At 37.2% G+C, this 20,661-nt stretch overlaps 1 protein-coding gene across 6 annotated transcripts in view; it reads right to left on the reverse strand.

Annotated features, from left to right (window-relative positions):
* Nucleotides 1–20,661, reverse strand: part of SUPT3H (SPT3 homolog, SAGA and STAGA complex component) — a 418,542-nt gene that overhangs the window by 154,687 nt on the left and 243,194 nt on the right. For all 6 annotated transcript variants that reach the window (XM_055406163.2, XM_055406162.2, XM_088831212.1 and 3 more), the window contains exons 4-5: nucleotides 6,738–6,824; nucleotides 3,144–3,234 (exon numbers count right to left, since the gene is read on the reverse strand). In XM_055406163.2, the coding sequence (XP_055262138.1) occupies nucleotides 3,144–3,234; nucleotides 6,738–6,824 (178 nt within the window). The remainder of the gene's footprint in view (nucleotides 1–3,143; nucleotides 3,235–6,737; nucleotides 6,825–20,661) is intronic.

The following is a 20,661-nucleotide window of genomic DNA, read 5'->3' on the forward strand; positions in this document are numbered from 1 at the left end:
GCTGGCTGACAGTTCTGCTGTTTCAATAATACTATCGAGCACAAATTGGTCCAAGGACTGATCTAAATAATTTGGGTCACTCTGCAGAGTCCGGAGAAGGCAATGGCAAGCCACTCCAGTACTCTGCCTAGAAAATCCCATGGATGGAGGAGCCTGGTAGGCTGCAGTCTGTGGGGTCACTAAGGGTCAGACACAACTGAGCGACTTCACTTTTACACATTGGAGAAGGAAATGGCAACCCACTCCAGTGTTCTTGCCTGGAGAATCCCAGGGATGGGGGAGCCTGGTGGGCTTCCGTCTGTGGGGTTACACAGGGTCTGGCACGACTGAAGTGACTTAGCAGCAGCAGCAGCAGCAGAGTCAAGGTTGACCAGCCTGTAAGTTTTGCTCTGACCCCAGGAGGGGGTCTTCTTAGCTACTGCTCTCTTTTGTTAAAATTTTAAGCTGGTACACTGTTTTCTGTGTTGTTATTAGTATTAGAGTGACCAGCTTCCTCTTAATGGCTCACCACCAGGATCTCCACTGTTCTAAAACACTCTTAGTCAAGAACTTCCAAATGCTCTTTTCCAAAAAGTCAGTCCCTGCAGGAAGAGCTGTAGAGCTCTCTGCTATTAAGCTCTCTCTTATTGGTTGAATCTTTGCACTTCTGTACCAGAACTGGAGTTGGGAAGAGCAATCAGTACTCCAAGAAAGCCTGCCCTGGATCTAAGAGGGGTGACCTTGTTAGAGATGGCAGACTCCTGTCTTCAAGGCTTGTCTCTTCTAGTGTGAAGCTTTACTCCCTGTGAGCAAGTTAAGATGTGGAGAAGGCAATGGCAACCCACTCCAGTACTCTTGCCTGGAAAATATCATGGATGGAGGAGCCTAGCAGGCTGCAGTCCCTGGGGTCGCTGCGAGTCGGACACGACTGAGCGGCTTCGCTTTCACTTTTCACATTCATGCACTGGAGAAGGAAATGGCAACCCACTCCAGTGTCCTTGCCTGGAGAATCCCAGGGATGGGGAAGCCTGGTGGGCTGCTGTCTACGGGGTCACACAGAGTCGGACACGACTGAAGTGACTTAGCAGCAGCAGCGGCAAGTCAAGATGGGGCAACGTGAGAGCTTCCCTATTACTAGAGGATGAGTGACAGTCACAGTCCTTTTAGCTGTGCTTGCGTAGCACAGAAGTTCTGAAACACAGAGCTGAAGAAGATGAGAGATGCTGACCTCCTGCCCTTCTGGGGTGAAACTGTCATCCTAGATTAGGCGGTAGAGAAGCAGGTGCCCAGTGTTCTTGGACACATTTACCCAGAGTAAAGCTTCTGTCATTTTGAGCTGGGGCACCAAGGTAGGAAGGGAGGAGAGAGGTGATGAGAGTAGATTGTGGCTCAAATGCAACAGATTCTCACTGTTCTTAATGAGATTTAGTAGACTGTTTCTGAATATGTTTCTCCATTTGCTGTCTGCCATTAAGAACAGGTTCTAGAGATTTTAAACTATTATTTTTCTTAATGCTCATGAGTTAAATGTGTTTCTCTGGGCAAAGAGTCTACCACAGTCCTCACACAGCTATTCTAGGAGACCCACTTCAGTACCTGAGTATTTTATTTTATAAATTTTATCAACTACAGTGCATCCTTGAAGAACACAAGTTTGAAACACGCGTATCCACTTAAACCTGGGTTTTTTTCCCACTAAACGCACACTACATGACTCTACATGGTTGGAGAATATGGGGACACAGAACAGTGTATATGAGGGCCAACTGTAAAGTTTTTGGCAAATTTAACTGTACAGAGAGCTGGCACCCCTAACCTCCACGGTGCTCAAGGGTCAACTGTATTTTAGAAGTTTATATAAGGCACACAAAATTAGAAAATTTAAATGATAAAGTGGAGAGGTTTGAAATAAATTAAGGAGAAGAGGGCATCAAAGTGACATATGACAGTGTGAGTAAAACTGAATGCTAGTCTGAGCTTCTTGGTGTTCAAAGCATCATACCAACAGCCATCACTGACTCAGTGGCAGGAGTGCATCAGGGGCTTTTCACATGTCACGTTGAACTGTAATAGCCAGTAATATAATTCCTGACTTTCAAATGAGAAAAGTGACCCTCAATGATGCTTCTAGAAAGAAAGCAGAGAACCAGGATTAATAGGAATTTAGGTCTGTTTGCTCCAAGTCTGTGTTTTTTATGCTCTCCATAAATGAAAGCATTTAAATTCATTTGGAGAACTATTTTGAAGGAGTTAAATTGTATGAGAAATAGGAATATGAAACAGACAAGACTGATTAAATGTTTGATCAGTATTATTATTATTTTTTTTGACACAGCTATTACTCTTGCGGATCTGTTGAGGATTAATGAAAGTAACTGGTTCTCTTTCAAAGTCAATTAACTCTTTAGTTGGTTCTGAGCAATTTTCTGGAATTGTCCTTGATACAGTAGAGTTTGTTTAGCTACTTTATCACTAGCAAAGGATACCACTATACAGTGACCATATTCAATACAAAGTAGATGTGTTATTTCTAAAAACACATTTATTTTGATTAGTAAGTATTATTTAGTAATTATCTGTTTTCAGCTTATCAGTATTTGATTTTTGCAACATAAATATTTTTTTTCTAAATATCCTAAAACAGGGAATTAAGCTGGAAAATCAGCTAAGGAAAAACTCCTACTTTGTGTCAGATTTTTTGTTAGATTTCAAACAGCACAGAAATAATACATTAAAATGAAGTGACTTTACAGTGTAAAATATATCAGATACTTTCTATAATAAATTAACAAAAAATCATGCGTGTCAATTTCAAAGACATATTATGATAGTTTAGGCTCCCTACATTCACAACAGAAAACTTACGTTTGCTAAAATCAATTATGTTTTAAATTGGCACAATTTTCTCAGTTTCATGATATTCTGATGTAAAGCAGGTTATTTTATTAAAAGAAGAATTAAAATAACAGATTACTCTGAAGTCACACAATTGGAAAATCACAAGATTTAAGTACCAACTATATAAATATTTGGACAGTTACTAAACTACACATTTAAAAGGACATATATTGAACTCTGATGGGAGTTTTCTACGTTGACTCTATATAAATGCATCATCGGCATACAGGTGTCACATTAAATTTTAGTTTAGTGCTTTAAGTTACCTTCCAGAAGATCATCCTCGTCAATGCCTTTGACAATCTTTGATTTGTAGTCTCGGAAAAACATGTATTTTAGCAGTCTTCTAAGTTTTTTCTATTAAAAATATGAAATAAGTAAATAAGAAACCTTACACATACATTCATTTTAATGATTAAAAACTACTATGATAACTAAATCCCCTTCATGGATCACAGCCTTGTCATGGTGAAGGGGCTTGTGTAACTCAATGAAGCCATGCTATATAGAGCCATACAAGATGTAGAGGTCATAGTGGAGAGTTCTGAAAAAATGTGGTCCACTGGAGGAGGGAATAGCAACCCATTCCAGTATTTTTGCCAAGAGAACCCATGAACAGTATGAAAAGGCAAAAAGATACGACACCAGGAGATGAGCCTCCCAGGTTGGAAGGTATCCAATATGCTATTGGGGAAGAATGAAGGGCAGTTACTAATAGTTCCAGAAAGAATGAAGCAGCTGGGTCAAAGTGGAAATGATGCTCAGTTGTGGATGTGTCTGGGGGCGAAAGTAAAATCCGATGCTGTAAAGAAAAGGTCAGGGGAGCATGGCGGGCTGCAGTCAATGGGGTTGCACAGTCAGACACAACTTAACAAATAAACAACAGCAACAAGAACAGTATTAACTAAACAGAATAAACTTGTGCCCCAGGACCACTGGAAAATACAGCAATTCTGAGCATAGTACTATGAATACAAAATTTAGTCATCAAATTAAACATAAAAGCTACAACAGAAGCATTTTTAAAAGCACATTTGATTTGAAAGTATTCAGATACTCCAGAATCACAATTAATTTTTTTCTGTTTTTTTTTTTGGTTAAATTCCTTCTGAAGACTGCGATAAATATCACACTCTCCACACTAAGCTGACAATACTCTCTTTACAGAATTTTGTACACCTTCAAGACCAAATTTCATTTTTTTTAAATGATTTATAAACACCTATACGAAAGTTTGCAACAACTGTTTTAAGAAGTCAAGCACTTTCCTTTTTTATTTTTTTTTTAATTCCCTGAGAATCTTTTATTTAGAAGAGTTGGTTTATGTTTTATATTTCTGGAAAACATCCTGTAATCTGAGAAACATATTTTTTATGAAACTCAAAGCTGATGAATGATAGTTGAGGCTTTTTCAGGTTTATTAGAAGACTACAATACTGCTTAACTTTAAAAGTTAACTGATGTGTGTGCATGCTCAGTCGTGTCTGACTATTTGCGACCCCATGGACTGTAGCCTGCCAGGCTCCTCTATCCATGGGATTTTCCAGGCAAGAATACAGAATTGGTTGCCAGTTGTATGCTTACACTTAGAGTAGATGATTACTGGTTTCTTTTCAGGTTTAAGATTCCTAATGACAGCTGAAACGTATTTTACAAAGTTCTTTTACATGCATTTTATTTGAAATTTTTGATAGCCCTGAGATAAAGACAAACATAATCATCTTTTTTTATATATAGGGAAACTGAGGTTCAAGATAGTCTCACAATTAGAGCCTAGCAGGGCCAGAAGGGAACACATAACCTTTGAACCTCAGTCTCCTTCTTTACAAGGTAAGTAAAGTACTTACCTTAGAGGAATACTGTGAGAAATAAATCAGAAACTGAGCGAAGCTGTCTAGCGCAGTACGTAAAATACAGTGGGGAGTCAACAACTTCTACTTGAATATAAACCAGAATTCTTAAGAGAAAAAACATATACCTGGATCCAGGTCTTTGCTATCCCTCCTTTCTCTTTGCTCTGATTCAATTCAGTACTTTAGATTTGATTTTGTCTTATATTACAGTTGTGTAAACTACTTTAAATTCTGTTTGGAACATGTCAGCATATAAATAAAATTATTATTTTGAGGAGAAAGATGAGAACACTGGCAACTATCATATTACAGCTATGTTCCTGGTTGCTTAAAAGATTCTGATTAAGAGTCCTTCTGGCCAGTAGAAGGGCTTTGACAATTGGTGTATGTTCCTGAAGGGTCCATAGGATTTAAAACACTGACTCCTCCAAGAAGAAGGAAAAGTGTTGATGTGGACTACTTTTTGTGCTGGCCTGTTTACCTCTGTTGATGAAAAACCGACTGGAGGTATTCTGCAAAGGACTGATCTAACTCCTCTGTTACCTAGCTATCTTCATAAAGAACTTGGCTCATGGTCCCTGCTTCTCCAGGGCACCTTCAGGCTCCTTCCTCTCAGCACCACTTGCTGCATGGTGCCTACTTCTCCTTTGTCTTCCTAGTGAAGTCACCAGCTCCTGAAGAGTGTTACTCTTCACTATCTCGCTAAAACCTTCCTTCCTATTTACTTCCAGAGCCATCATACTAATCATGGTTTGCCTTGATTACTAAGCCTGCCCCCTGGTTAGTTCCATTCTAATATAATTGCATGAGTTTCAACCTAGGCAGAAAACCTCCACTCCACCACATTCTACAGATTCTCCATCTAATCACACAAGCTTAAAATACTGTGTCTCAAAATGCTTCTTCAACTCAATGATACAGATTTCTTAAACCAGATTATAGCTTCTTGATAGTAAAGACATTTCTCTTTTTAGTCCTCCTACAACGTAAGAGTCAATGAACTAAAAATTCATAAAATTTCATGGTAAACTGGTGGAGGTGCAGTTTGTATATACCACTGCATAAAGAAGAGAAAATCCTTCATCCAAGTTTAGTCAATCTTCCATCAATCAGAAGGAAAGGTTTTTATGAATACAAAGTAATGGGTATCAGAAAGGTATGTTCACAGGATATCCTGAAGGTCAGATGGGATGCCTTTTGATAAAAACCTGAGCCACAAATACACAAAAATGGTGAAAGAAAAAAGACCAGGGGAAAACAATGGAGAAATGAAAGATGGAGCATTAGGAACTAAGGAACTGGGAGCTCATCTGGGTTAGCCACTACCGTAATATGCTGTGGTTACTCAGCTCGTTTTTCCACATGTAACGCCTTTTAGATGAAAACTGTACTAAAAACATGCAGAAAGTCACAACATGTTTTCAACTAGCTATTCAAGGAAGATAGTTATAACAAAATTATATACTTAAATAGTTTAATATGAGAGTTCAAAGATAGATCTCTAGCAAATTAAAAAAACCTAAGTAAACACAGTATATATTTTATGCTATTGCAATATTCATCTTGATTGACTTGCCTTTTCCTATTAACCAGTGTCACAGAAAAGACTTTGTATTTCAAGTGAAAAACTACTCTATGAACGTCTACAATCCTGTATAAAATTAGAAAAATAAATATGCCATTTAGTTATATCCCAGTTACCAGAACAAAGCACCCAGTCAAGATCTAGTGAATTTTATGAAGCAATGAAAATGTCTAAATAGATATGTAAGGATAAGTGAGAATTAGTTGTCAGCAGTTTTACATAAGTGCCCTTGTCCATGTAAAAAAACAAAAATCAATTCTGTTGTAGTAAACCATTTTGTTGTGCAAACTATGAGGACCCAAACATGAGTTCAACACTTATGACTCCAATATGAAAGCCATATAACAAGGGTAGCTTCCTTACATAAGTGCAATTAAACACAAAGTATGGCATTTCAATACAGTGAAATTATTTTACATTACCTTATCCTTGCGCATCAAGAACAGAAGATCTTCAGCAGAGATTACTCTTGCTCCCCGAAGCTGAGAAACTTCAGCAGCTTGCTGTAACTAACAACAAAGGAAATTTTTCTTAATAATCTAAATTAAATATACTACAGTCATGATGTCTCAAGAGAGATAAATATACTAAGAGTTAAAAATCTTTGGGGATTACCCAGCAATCACATTACTGCTTTAAAAAGCAAAATGTCTTATGTTTAAAGGTATAAAAAAATGCAATTAACTTATACGCCCACCTGTAACTGATACAACAGAAATCCTTGATTTCTTTCATGCAAAAGAAAAATCAAGTGCAGCTTCCAGAAATGCATTAATGCACCTGAAAATAATTTTATGAAATTTTATCCTCATATCCATGTGAGCAATGGTTTTGCTCAGTATCACTAGTTGAATAACTATATTATTAATCTGAGCTCCCATGCTGGTATGATTTGAAATAGGCCCATTCAGAACTTTAAAAGATCAACAAAAACAGTAGCTGTTTCTAATATCCAAAGGAAAAAAAAATAGTTTTAGTTTTGGCAAGTCTTCAGTGGGCAAAGGATTCAGTCCATAAATCATAATACTGGACTGCATTAATTTCTTTCCACACTAATCACATACACACAAAAAGTTAACTGTATCTGGAATGCACAACACAAAACATACTGCATGAAAAGTTAGATTCCCCCTGAAATGTTCATCTGGGCCTTTCTATCTACAAAGTTGAGAGTTTTCTGGAATTCAGAAGTCCCAGAAACACAATCTTACTTGAAAATGATCTGGAAAATAAAAGAATGTGAAAAATGATAGTTCCATTTTTTTGGCACAGGCAAAACCAGTTTCTTATTTTGATTAGTTAGGAGGAATATAAAATACATCCAGCTGAAAAAAAATAAAGATGCTGGAGAAAACAGTACAAAATGTGCCTGTAACTTCTTCCAAATTTGATCAATGGTGATTGCAGCAAACCAACTCTATCCAATATTATAAAAATATTTACATACAAAAGCTGTTCCTAAATGCATCCTTCTTTGAAAGGAACAAATCTAACGCATATTCCTAAGAACTAATCTTTAAAAAGTGACACACTGTTATCTTAACAATTACAAAGAAATCAAATAGTGCATTTGTACTAAAGAAATTCTGGATGTTCAAGCAATTTCGCTAAGTAAGCTTCAAACCTCGTCTAAATACACAGACTATGAAACAGACTATAAACTCCCTATGTGTCAGCCTTACCGCTGAATTTCCTGGATACTGGTGGTTGGTATATAAACATAATTCTACCTAAATATAGAAATTTAAATTTAACTGTGAACCATTTAAAAAGAAATCTTGGGGGAAAGGTTTTTAAAAAGATGATATATCTGCCCAGAAAGAAACTAAGTTTTCAGTAGGAAAAATGTGAACGTATTTTTCTAAAAATGGGAAGAATGTCAGGGAAATATGTGTGCATGTGTTTTTTTCAAACAAAAACATTTCTGTCACAGCATAACACACCCACAATCAATGTGGAGCAGAATATGGATGGACTCAGTATCCATTTGCCTGGACACATACAGAAAACTGGAAGGCCACACTATCAGGTAACATTTTTATTTTCTCAGATAAAGGATGGTATTGATTTGAAAACTTGAAAATACTACACAGATATAAGCAATTTTTTCTCATGTTTAGAAGATCAGGATAAGTATACATCCCTAAGTAGTCTTCCCAATAAATCAACTATTTATCTACCCTACATATAAATAATCTGTATTTATAACACTCTCCAAAATGTTTACAAACACACTCAACTAGGGAAAATAAAAACAAAATGGAAAATAAAGACTTAGAAGAGTCAGTCATTTTAAACACCCTTTCAAAACCAGTACACAACTATCATGGGATCTGGAATTTATGTATCAGTTATGTTGTCATAATTAGCAGGAAAACTTTATCTTTAGTTCCTGTCTACCTTATTTACTTATTTCCCTCACCTAACCTGTACACTCAGTAGCACAGGCACTGCTGGGCACCTACTTAGTACCCTCACTAGCACTGGCAATGCTGGTCACCTAACCTGGGACCCTCACTAGCACTGGTGCTGCTGGTCACCTAACCTGGTACCCTCACTAGCATTTGCGCTGCCGGTCACCTCACCTGGTACCCTCACTAGCACTGGCGCTACTGGTCACCTAACCTGGTACCCTCACCAGCACTTGCGCTGCTGGTCTCCTAACCTGGGACCCTCACCAGCACTTGCGCTGCTGCTCTCCTAACCTCGTACCCTCACTAGCACTTGCACTGCTGGTCTCCTAACCTCGTACCCTCACTAGCACTTGCACTGCTAGTTCAAGAAGCCTTGAACCTCATGAAGTGAGTCCTCCGGCTGAAAGTCATCACTGGGTTACTGCAACAAGCCCATCTGACCCTGACATGTCCCATGCTCCAAAATAACCTCGGCCACAGTCTCACCTCCTTTTCTCTACTGACTAAGGAGAGCAAGCTTGTTAACTAATGACAGTTTTCGCACTAAAGTGTGTACTGCCCATTGGCTAACTTCAAGAAATTTTACAAGAGAGTAAAGCTCCTCTTCAACAACATAAGCTTAAAAATCAAGTCAGCAGGAGGCTGGTTCAGTTCCCCCGGACACTGAGCTCAGGATCAAGTGCATTTAGTGTGAAAACAATACTAGAAACAGGAAACCAAATCACAAAACATTTCTAATACCTTGAGCATCCAAAAAAAAAAGGTGACTCTATATGGTAAGAATCCCTTAATTTTTTTCCTTGAAAATAAATGGAAGTTGTACTTCATCATTCACTGCGGCAAGTCAAATATTTCTGGCAGTATTGAAAATGATATGATAGTCCATTTTATGATTTTTTATTACAATGAAAGCAGCATACATTTAATTGCATTATAAAATATACAAGAATTGACAGAACAGAGGGATATTTTAAGACCAATAACTAGTTGAATGAGTATACAGAAGAAACTTTCTTAACTAAATAGATAAAGGGATGGTGACAGGAACCTTATAGAGATTTATTTGTAACTCAGTAAAATATTTTGCTAAAAGATATTATTCTGCAACAGCAACTCATTTAAAGCATTGATTTTTTTCCTGATAATTATTATTTCCGTTCTTTAGTGTAAACTAAAAATATTATACTTAACTGTTTAAAAGAAAAATATTTCCCCTAGCATATTAACACTTATCATGTTTGCATTTTAAATATTTTGCAATAGTTTATTTACATCCTGAGCATAAACTTTAAACTTTACATGACATCTTAAATGCCTCATTTTGATCCCCAAAATAAATCTCTTCTCAATTTCTCATTGCCATCAGTGATGCTAACATTGGAAAATTCCTTCTCACTCTATTCTATTTTCACCAACTTCCGCTGATTTTATTGTTTTAATTGTCTCGGGGTCTTGAATTAGATGTCTACTTCCACAGTATTCATCTGAACCTAGGCTTCTGGGGTTTTTGGTTTGTTGTTTAGTTATCAAGTCCTATACAACTCTTTGCGACCCCTTGGACTGTAGCCTTACAGGCTCCTCTGTCCATAGCATTTCCCAAGCAAGAAGACTGGAGTGCATTGCCATTTCCTTCTCCAGGGGATCTTCCTGACCCATGTCTCCTGCATTGCAGGCAAATTCTTTACCATTGAGCCACCAGGAAATCCTTGGAGTTTTTGCTTACTGCTATCTAAACTTCAGTGTCTCCAAATGGTGATGTATCTTAGATTTAAGAGTTAACATGATCTTCCTCAAATATAATGTCCACAACTCTTGTTCCAGGATCTATGATAATCCACTGTTATCTGACTTCAATATGGTTTATAAAGATCTGCTGCTGCTGCTGCTGCTGCTAAGTCACTTCAGTCATGTCCGACTCTGTGTGACCCCGTGACGGAAGCCTACCAGGCTCCCCCGTCCCTGGGATTCTCCAGGCAAGAACACTGGAGTGGGTTGCCATTTCCTTCTCCAATGTGTGAAAGTGAAAAGTGAAAGTGAAGTCGCTCAGTCGTGTCCGACCCTTAGCGACCCCACGGGCTGCAGCCTACCAGGCTCCTCCATCCATGGGATTTTCTAGGCAATAGTACCGGAGTGGCTTGCCATTGCCTTCTCTGTTATAAAGATCAACTCATAGATATTCCCTATACTTCATTCTTATTAAATTTGTTTTTCTGTCATATTTTTCTACATTTATCCTCCCATAAGTTCCGTTCTGTCTTTATGTCTTTGGGCACTTGTGACAGTTCATTTTATGTGTCAACCTGACCGGGCTACAATGTGTCCAGACATTTGCTCAAATATTCTGAGTGTGACTGTGAGGGTATTTCTCGATGAGATTAATACCTGAATTGCTAGGGTGAGGAAAGCAGACTGCCACTCCTCTCCACCAGTCCCTGCTAATGTTAGTGAGCCTCAACCAATCAGTTGAAGAGGGATCTCCTTCTGCTTAACTGCCTTAAACTGGGACTTAGATCTTTTCTAGCCTTTTGACTTGGACTAAACTATCTCCTGTTTCTCAGGCTTTTGGACTTGAACTGCAATCTGCCTCCCCTGGGTCTCTGGCTTGCCAACAATGGAACTTGGAGTTTTTAGCCTCCATAGTCATGTGAGCCAATTCCTCATAATAAATCTATGTACACACACACATACACACATATTTACATGTAACGTACTGGTTCTGTTTTTTCTGGAGAATTCTAGTATAATACTATACTCAAGTTATAAGAAATTCTTGATTATTTATGGGATACAATTTCATCATTTTTGTTTTTCCTCAGAGACTCATCCGGAGTCTGCCAGATTCTCTTCAACAGTTACATTCTGGATTTTTGTTCTCTTGATCTCTTTTGTTCTTACTGAATTTACTTTCTTTTTTTCGGTAGAGCACATTCTCTGGAAGTTTCTCTTTTTTGTTTTTAGGCATATTCATAATAGCTGCTTTATAAAATCCCTGTCTGCTGTTTCAACATCTGGGCCATCTTACAGTCAGTCACCACTGTCTTTACTCTTGGCTATGGATCATGTTTTCCTGTTACTTTGTATTTTAAGGATACTCTGTGATTTTTATCTGAGATATTGTAAATGATACACTGTAAGGACTCTGGATTCTGTTCTGTTCCTCCAAAGAATAATGATAACTTTTTTTTTCTTTGTAATGATACATTGTAAGGACTCTGGATTCTGTTATGTTTCTCTAAAGAATACTGATAACTTTTTTAAACAGGCAGCTAACTAAAATGAATTCAATTTGTAGTATTTACAGTCTTCCTCCAGTGGTGGGATACAGCTGAAAAACACCTCTCATAGCTTCCTGAGAAAAAATGTGTGGAAAACAAAAGTTTTAAAGATTCTATATGTCCAAAAAATCATTTATGCTACCCTGATATTCAATTTATAATCTACCCAGGTGTAGGATTTGAGATTTAAAATAACTTTTCCTCAGAAATTTAAAAACACTGTCCCATCATCTTCAAACTTAAAATGTTACTGCTGAGAAATTCAGTTTGTTTGATTCTGAAACTCTTCTATGATTCCCCCACCAGCTCCCTTTCTGAGAAACTTTTACTATTTTTCTCTTTGTACCAGAATTTAAAATTTCATGCTATTATGCCTTGATGAGGCTCTTTCTTCACATATTTTCCTGGACACAGGGATATTTTAACTCATATGTTCTTGTCCTCCAAGTCTGGGAAATTTTCTTAGATCATTCTGAAAATTTCCTTCCTTTGTTCTCTGGATTCTTTCCAGAATATCTATTAATTGAATGCTGGTGGTCTTTGTGTGTGGGGTCTCTGAGTTTTTTCTATTCAGTCTCCCTGGAGGTGAACCTACACTGTTTTGTCAGAATGGCAAAGGGGCAGCTGACTGCCTGTGTGGTTGTGACAGGGCATAGGAATAAAACTGCTCCATGACTTTCTACAGATGATGCTCTTGTGTTTCCAGAGGTATCCTGAATCCTGATTTCTCCCCCCATGTTCCAAGCTTTCATCTTCTTCAAATCTGTTAAACTTTTGGCATTTCTATCCACTTTTAAGAGTTTATAATTACTTGATATATCTCATCTGCTATTTAATATCCCATTTTCTTGATCTTGATAGATTTATGCTTTTAAAAATTATTTTAAAAAATAATAAAAAAATAAAAATTATTTTGCTGGCATTCATTGGGTTTATGAGGAGGTTTGGAGACAAGCAATGCCTCACCCATGTTTAAATGGAAGCCGATGTTCCCTTTATATGCTGACATTTACTAAATGTACTATCCCATGCTTCCTGCCTTCTATATAAACATCTCATTTAACCCTCAAAACAAACCTAAGAGAGATGTCCAGGTACATTAAACTGGGACTAAATAATAAATGCTCAACATTAAGCCATTCATCTTTCTCTCCAAGATTAATTTCTTATTCAGAACACAGGAAGGTATGATCACTAAATATATTGCATAGAAAATCTACCCACAAAAACATTTATTTGCCTTTGAATACATTTTCATTGCTGGCAAATAAATGGTTGCCAAAAAAAGGTTTGGATCAAAACATTCAAGTCAGTTGCTTCATGGAGACACAGCTTAAGGACTGAGAACTCAGCAAGTGTTAGAAAGGAAATGGATTTGTAACTAAATGCAGTCAACATTCAGACTATTATAAATGCAAGATATTTGACTTAATCTGTTCTTATCATATGATCTCCTTGTTCTGTTTTGGTAACTAGTCTTCCACTTAGACATTTGAAACATAAACAAGTACATCAACTGATTAAAAGATGTGCCAAATTTTTTAGAATTTCATTTTAACTCTTCTTTTTAGAAGAGTAAGTCAAACACAGTCAAGTGTTTAAAAAATATGATAAGGCTATAATTATCAGTATCTCATGATTCAAAGAATTCATTTTTATTTATATATGCATTTCAAAGAATGACCAATGACAATCAATATAAGTTTGGGAAGCTTAAAAAAATGTCCAATAAGAACAGCAATCCTGACAAGAAACTAATTCTTTGGTTATTCTTATTTAAATGTGAAAGTGGTAGAACAACAACCATTTGAAAGTTTTCTTTTAAACTATTTTGCATGTAAGTTATTTGTAAGTAAATTTCAAGTTTAAACACATCAAGTTTTGAAGGCAAAAAGACATTTTGAAAAATTTTTTAAGTTGAAATTAAACTAATAAACTATACTTTAAATATATGATGAAAAATTATACTATACTATACTTTAAATACTATACTAGATTATAAATACTATACTATTAACTAACTACAGTTAATGTTATTTAAAATTTAACTATTTACTATTTAACTATTAAAACTAAAATACTCTCCACTTAAACTAAAATATGATTAAAATTGTACAAATATGGCAGCAGATCTTGAACCTGTTCAGTATTATATACAGCTATCTTTAGGTTAGTTGATAACTAAAAAATGGTATTGGTACAAATATGTACGTTTCATTTGCATTTCTTAAAGTTCTAGAAGCATAAACCTTTCCGGCAGCCTATAAAATGTATACTTTCCTGGTCTGTATTTCATACTGTCTCACCTTTCCCCTCTGCTTATCTCCTGCCATCTCAGCGCCTCCGCTTGTATTCCCTTCTGTTCACACTTCTGAAAAAGACATCTACCGAAAGAACTACAGTCATGACTTGTTTCTCCAAAGGACAAAATAATAACAGACATAAGACTCAGTTAATTACTTTTCTGTAGAACACGAAATAATTTTTCACATGATAACTTGGTTTCATTTCACCCTAGAATGTTTAGGAATAAACATAGGCCTTGTCCTAAATTTTCATGTTTATGTCAGGATATTAAAAGCACTGAATTACACCAGACCACACACAGACCAATGTAATGACTGGAAAAACTACCAAATGGAAAGAATAATGCTAAAGAATAATCACGAGGAATGAGAAAAACTGATTTCTAATTTTATCTCTATTGCTATCACCATTGTTTTCACAAAAGCAATTTTATCATTTTGTCTTTTTGTTGAGAAAATATATGGACAAAGTGCCAACTTTAGAACTTCAGAACTGCAGCTTTTCATACTGGGTCTCAGAACTTGAGCAATGAACAAGGAGGGCAAGGGTCTGCTGTGAAATTCAGCTGAAGTTTGGTTTTCTCTGTCAGAAGAGAGTTCCAGAGAATTCAGATTCCTGCCTCCATTTTAAAGTCACGGTGAGGGTGGGATGATTTGGGAGAATGGCACTGAAACACGTATGTTGTCATATGTGAAACGAATCACCAGTTCAGGGTCGATGCATGTTACAGGATGCTCGGGGCTTGTGCACGGGGATGAGCCAGAGGGAGGATAAAGGGAGCAGGGAGGTGGGAGGGGGGTTCAGGAGGGGGAACTCATGTGCACCCGGGGCAGATTCATGTCAATGTATGGCAAAACCAACCAATATTGTAAAATAATTAGCCTCCAATAAAAAAAAATAAAGTCTCACTAACTCAGCAGATTATCTCCACACAAGGCACTGTACACACTGACTCCACAAGTAGTTTAATTAAGAAGCTTTAGAAAATCATTAAAGAAGTTTCCAAAGCCACCTTAAGTTTTTTCCTTTCATAAGAAATTTTAAAATGCCTATGGTCTGATGTTTAAGGGAGGTAATAACATGCAGTATATAATAAGCCCTGAGTAAGAGCCATCTCCACTTATTTAGAAAGGAGAAATTAAATTTCAGTGTCATAAGAAAATTTGTAACTTTCAGGCTACCACTGGACTATAATTCAGCACTTATGACTTATTTTACCATAAGCAAAATTAGGATGTAAATATTTGTGTGGATAAAGTATATGTATATTGCTTATATACATATAATTTATATATACACATACATATACACAGATTTATATTTGTATGTATTTACACTATCATATATACATGTGTATATATCATTAGAACCACTTCTTTACAAGTTTTAAGAAAGTAATTCTAACTAGAGTTCAAGCGGGAAACTATATGGACTTTTTTTGATAGAGAACTAATAGTTTCTCTAATAAATTCTCTTGAATCAACTCACCATGAAATACAGTGCATGTGTCAGTGTGCATACATTCTGAAGCTATAGTTTTGAACGGAATAGCTGATCATTCTAATTCTCAAGTTCTTCAAGTGGAAACTGAACAGATGTGAACAACAAATGAGCTCCAAAGAGCTTCTGGCTTTTCCTTTCTCGTTTTAGTATTTAACACTAGGTAAGCTGATCGTCGAAGAATCGATGCTTTTGAACTGTGGTGCTGGAGAAGACTCTTGAGAGTCCCTTGGACTGCAAGGAGATCCAGCCAGTCCATTCTAAAGGAGATCAATCCTGGGTGTTCATTGGAAGGACTGATGCTAAAGCTGAAACTGCAATACTTTGGCCACCTCATGCGAAGAGTTGACTCACTGGAAAAGACTCTGATGCTGGGAGGGATTGAGGGTGGGAGGAGAAGGGGACGACAGAGAATGAGATGGCTGGATGGCATCACCGACTCGGTGGACATGAGTTTGAGTGAACTCCGGGAGTTGGTGATGGACAGGGAGGCCTGGCGTGCTGTGATTCATGGGGTCGCAAAGAACCGGACATGACTGAGCGACTGAACTGAACTGAACTAATACTGTACTGTTGGCTCCAGAACTAAGCACTTGCATCAATGAGAGAAGAAATAAAAAAGAAAAATCACAAGGAGAAATAGTACAACTTGGTGAGAGGCACATGGGAGTTGGTTTTCCAAGAAAAATCTTCTTAGTTACACCAGTGGAAAGGAGAACCCATCCAATTAACTGAGTGTGGCAGGAAGCAGGAGGCTGGACTACTATTTAGCATTAATGACTTACTTTACCATAATGTTTGCCATGGTACACAAATAAGCAGGTGATATAATTATTCCAGCATCCTACTCAATAGTTCCAGATAGATTTGAAAGCCAAAGCCAGTTGCAAAATGGGATTAAAGCAATGCAATTATGAATGTGTAGAAGGGACTCCTCTCTATCCTTTTCCAGAGTGCTCTATGATTTTATCATGTGATGAGCAGAGGTAATTTGTATATGCTTCCCCCTTGCTCTGTCAGAGAAAGTAGCTCTCATTCAAATTTTGTATCCAAACACTGCTTGCATAGGAAAACCAATCAAGGTTGTATATAGTATTTATCAAATTAGCTGTAGGATATGCAAACTAAATGAAAAGTCAAGTCTCCTAGGCTCAGATGTCAGTCCTGTATTCCACTGAAGGATTTTAAAAGTTGTTAAAAAAGACTGGAGAAGGTGATACACTACAGATCTCATTACACTCCCAGACCACTGTGAAGATTAGATGAAAAGATGTGGAGCACACGCTTAGAGAGGGCTTCCCAGGTGGTGACTTGGAAAGATTCCCTGGAGGAGCGCATGGCAGCCCACTCCAGTATTCTGCAATGGAGAATCCCACGGACAGAGTAGCATGGTGGACTATGGTCAGTCCATAGGGTCACAGAGAGTCAGACACAACTGAAGCAACTTGGCACACATGCACATTCTTAGAGACCAATTAAGCACTCTACCAGCATAAGATACGGCGTGCGGATGAATAAGGTGGAATAGCAGTCTATACAAGAAAAGAAAAAAATTCACCGTTAATTCAGCAGGCAGAGAAAATGTTTCAGATTTGCAGCAGAAACCCAAACCAAGATATTTTCAAAGGACTCATTCATACCAGACATAAAATGGAACAAACTTCAACAATATTCACACCATCACATCCTGACAAAGCAGACAGCATAGAGAAGACAGAACCCTCTTGTCCTTCAAAAATGCAAGGGAGGTGCCCCACCTCGGAGGTCTCCTCTAACTCAAGCAAAGACCTAACCATTCCCTTCCCACTGTGCTTCCTGGGGCCCTTGTAGGACTTCAGCCGGCTTACTCCCCATCATCCTACTTTGTAAGGATCTCTTCACAAGAAAAAGGCTTTCCTTCCAGAAATGGAAGGAAACGTTCCATTAAAAGGTAAACTCTCCATTAAAGCGTATTAGAAACAAGTGAAAGAGCAGTGAAGCAATTTGGCAAAAGTCAGGTGAAAGAAAAAGGTGCATGACTCATGCATGGAAACTGGCACAGGGACTAGAAGGCTGAAGACCGCTGATCTTAAGGTGAGCTCTAAGTGAATGTGGCCAATAACCAAATATCACGGAGACCGCGCGAACCAAAACAAACCAACCCAGGCATAGTAACAGTTCTCCTGTAAGGACGTTAAAGGGAACGAGTAAGGAAGGCAAAGTAAACATAGGAAAGATAATGCCTAAAACAATTATCAGGTCCCCAAATACTAGTCTTTTATTTCCTTCTGTGGATTCACAGGGCAGTGATATTACTAAAAGAGAAGTCATGGAAGGGTGACTCTTCAAACTGCAGTCACAAAGAATGAGGTTAAAATGAAGTAAGCATGGAGGTTAAAAACCTATGAGTTAATTGAATACTAGGCGCCGGTTTGTTCAAGATGTATTTATTGACCACCTGAAAGTGAAAGTCGCTCAGTCATGTCTGACTCTTTGTGATCCCATGGACTATTCAGTCCATGGAATTCTCCAGGCCAGAATCCTGGAGTGGGTAGCTTTTCCCTTCTTAAGGGGATCTTCCCAACCCAGGGATCGAACCCAGGTCTCCCGCATTGCAGGCGGATTCTTTACCAGTTGAGCCACAAGGGAAGCCCAAGAATACTGGAGTGGGTGGCCTATCATGTCTCCAGTGTACTTCTTGACCCAGGAACTGAATCGGAGTCTCCTGCATTGCAGGTGGATTCTTCACCAACTGAGCTACAAGGGAAGCCATTGAGCACCTAGTATATGCCAACCACTGGGCTTGGAAGTGGATATTATGCTAATTAGAAGTAAAGCAAGCAAGCAAACAAGGAAAGAAAAATCAAAACATGGTTCCTAAACTCATGAATTTACAGATCATGCTTATTTTTTTTAGTAAAGATGCATAATAAATAACAGCAGATGTTAAAAAAGTTTGATTTAAAATAAGTTAAACAAGTTAATGCTGAAAATGAAAGAGCTAAATGATAAGTGCCGTAACTCATAGCCTGTGTTGAAAAGCACGCCCAGCTAACACCCTGGTGAATACTGCACAAGGAAGCCACACGCTACACTGAGGCTACTCATCTGGAAAGAGTCCCAAGACACTGCTACAGATTATGTAAAATATAAGAAAGAAATCTAAAGAAAATATCCCAACTAGTTCTGTCAGATATTAGCCATGATTAATTTCCAGCCTAAAGGCAAATCAAATTGCCTCCTAGTCTCTAAATCAGGACTTGGAGAAAAGCTCAAGTTTCAGAACTTACCTGGCGGAGTCTCAGCTAACATATGCATGCTTGCAGCATCTCTGGGGATGACCCATATGGGATCACTGATATTTACTTGAATATGCGTTTATCAGTCAGGGGGTTGGAATGAAAAAGATTAGCCAGTTAAACTGCGTAACTGGAGAAGAGAGGAATTGCTATGAAGTAATTTTTAGCAAGAGAAACAAGATGCAGCAATGTATAATATAGACCCATTTTTTATTTTAAAGAAAGCAATAGGGACAAACCTTGTATATGTTAAAGTTTCTATATATCTATACATATATAACCTAAGTGTACATAAGTATATTATATGTTATAATATACATATATAACTTAAATAAGTGAATGCAGCATATAAGATAAAAATATAGTTTGAAGAGGAGGCATGATTTTTAAAAGTTTTAAATATCTATTTCTCTTGTTATAAAAGCTGAAACTTACTTAATAAGGATTAAGTTGGCAACTAAATTACACCTCACTGTAATTTTTTAAATGTTATTTTTAACATTTTCTAAATGTATTAAAAATCTTAGCATTATTTTCAGTGTAGCATTTAACTCAGATTTAACCACTAGATATTTCCAGAAAAAATTATGTTTCTGTTCTTTAAAGTGTATTTTAATTAACATTCATTTTCCAAGAACACTGATTTGAAAAGGCTATTTTACTTCCCTCTAGCGCAGAGAAAGGATTCCATTTAAACTTTTGAAGGGCACAGAAAAAAATAAACAAGTCTGCTGAACATAATTTCCCTTTTATTCCTTCTGAAAAGTTATGAAATAAAATCTATTATTTAATTACATTGGATCAAGAAACAGGAAGAAAAAGATGCATTTAAGTCACAACAGTCCTAAAAGAATAAATTACTATACTTTCTCTGGGAAGAAAAGTGTTTTAATATATGGATAGGCACTGCCTAAATATTTCAAATCTACTTTTCTAAGGTGTGAAAGGCTTTCAACAAAAATCAACAATAAAACAGCCATGTAAAAATTGAAGGAAGAAATTTAAAAAACTGCTGGCTAGGACTGATTTATAAGTATCCTGTAGTATTAAAGAATTTAGGTTTTGCTCTGAAATGTTTCTATCAGTTTACTTAAAAAAAAAAACAACAACACTCTGATATGCACAGCTAGAAAAATTTTATTAGACAAGTAGGATTTATCTTTGCTGTGCTTGAGTAAAATTTACAAGAGGTACCAAATTTACTACAATGGCTGTAGAAATAAGAATAAAGGCGTTCAGTTTTTTTTAACATGCAGTGGGATTTTGGAGTTGGTCAGACTTCAGCAGGGCAACAGGCTTATGAGCAGAGATGCACAGATCAGACAGGATCACTGCCGTCATATGATCTAAAGCAGAGGTCAATGAGTCAAAGAGCAAATATTTTCAGCTTTGAAGGCCACTCTGTTGCATCTACCCAACTTAGCACACATCTAGCTACATGTTCTATGAATGAGCATGGCTGTGTTCCATGGAAATACCATCTACAAACACAGGTAAAGGGCCAATTTCATCCATGTGTCTTGGTTTGCTGGCCCCTGGTCTAAAGTATTATGGAGAAAATATAAAAATGAT

Source organism: Moschus berezovskii, chromosome 23 (assembly GCF_049115385.1).
Source record: "Moschus berezovskii isolate FMDL1 chromosome 23, NW_MosBer_1.0, whole genome shotgun sequence".
NCBI classification, from domain to species: domain Eukaryota; kingdom Metazoa; phylum Chordata; class Mammalia; order Artiodactyla; family Moschidae; genus Moschus; species Moschus berezovskii.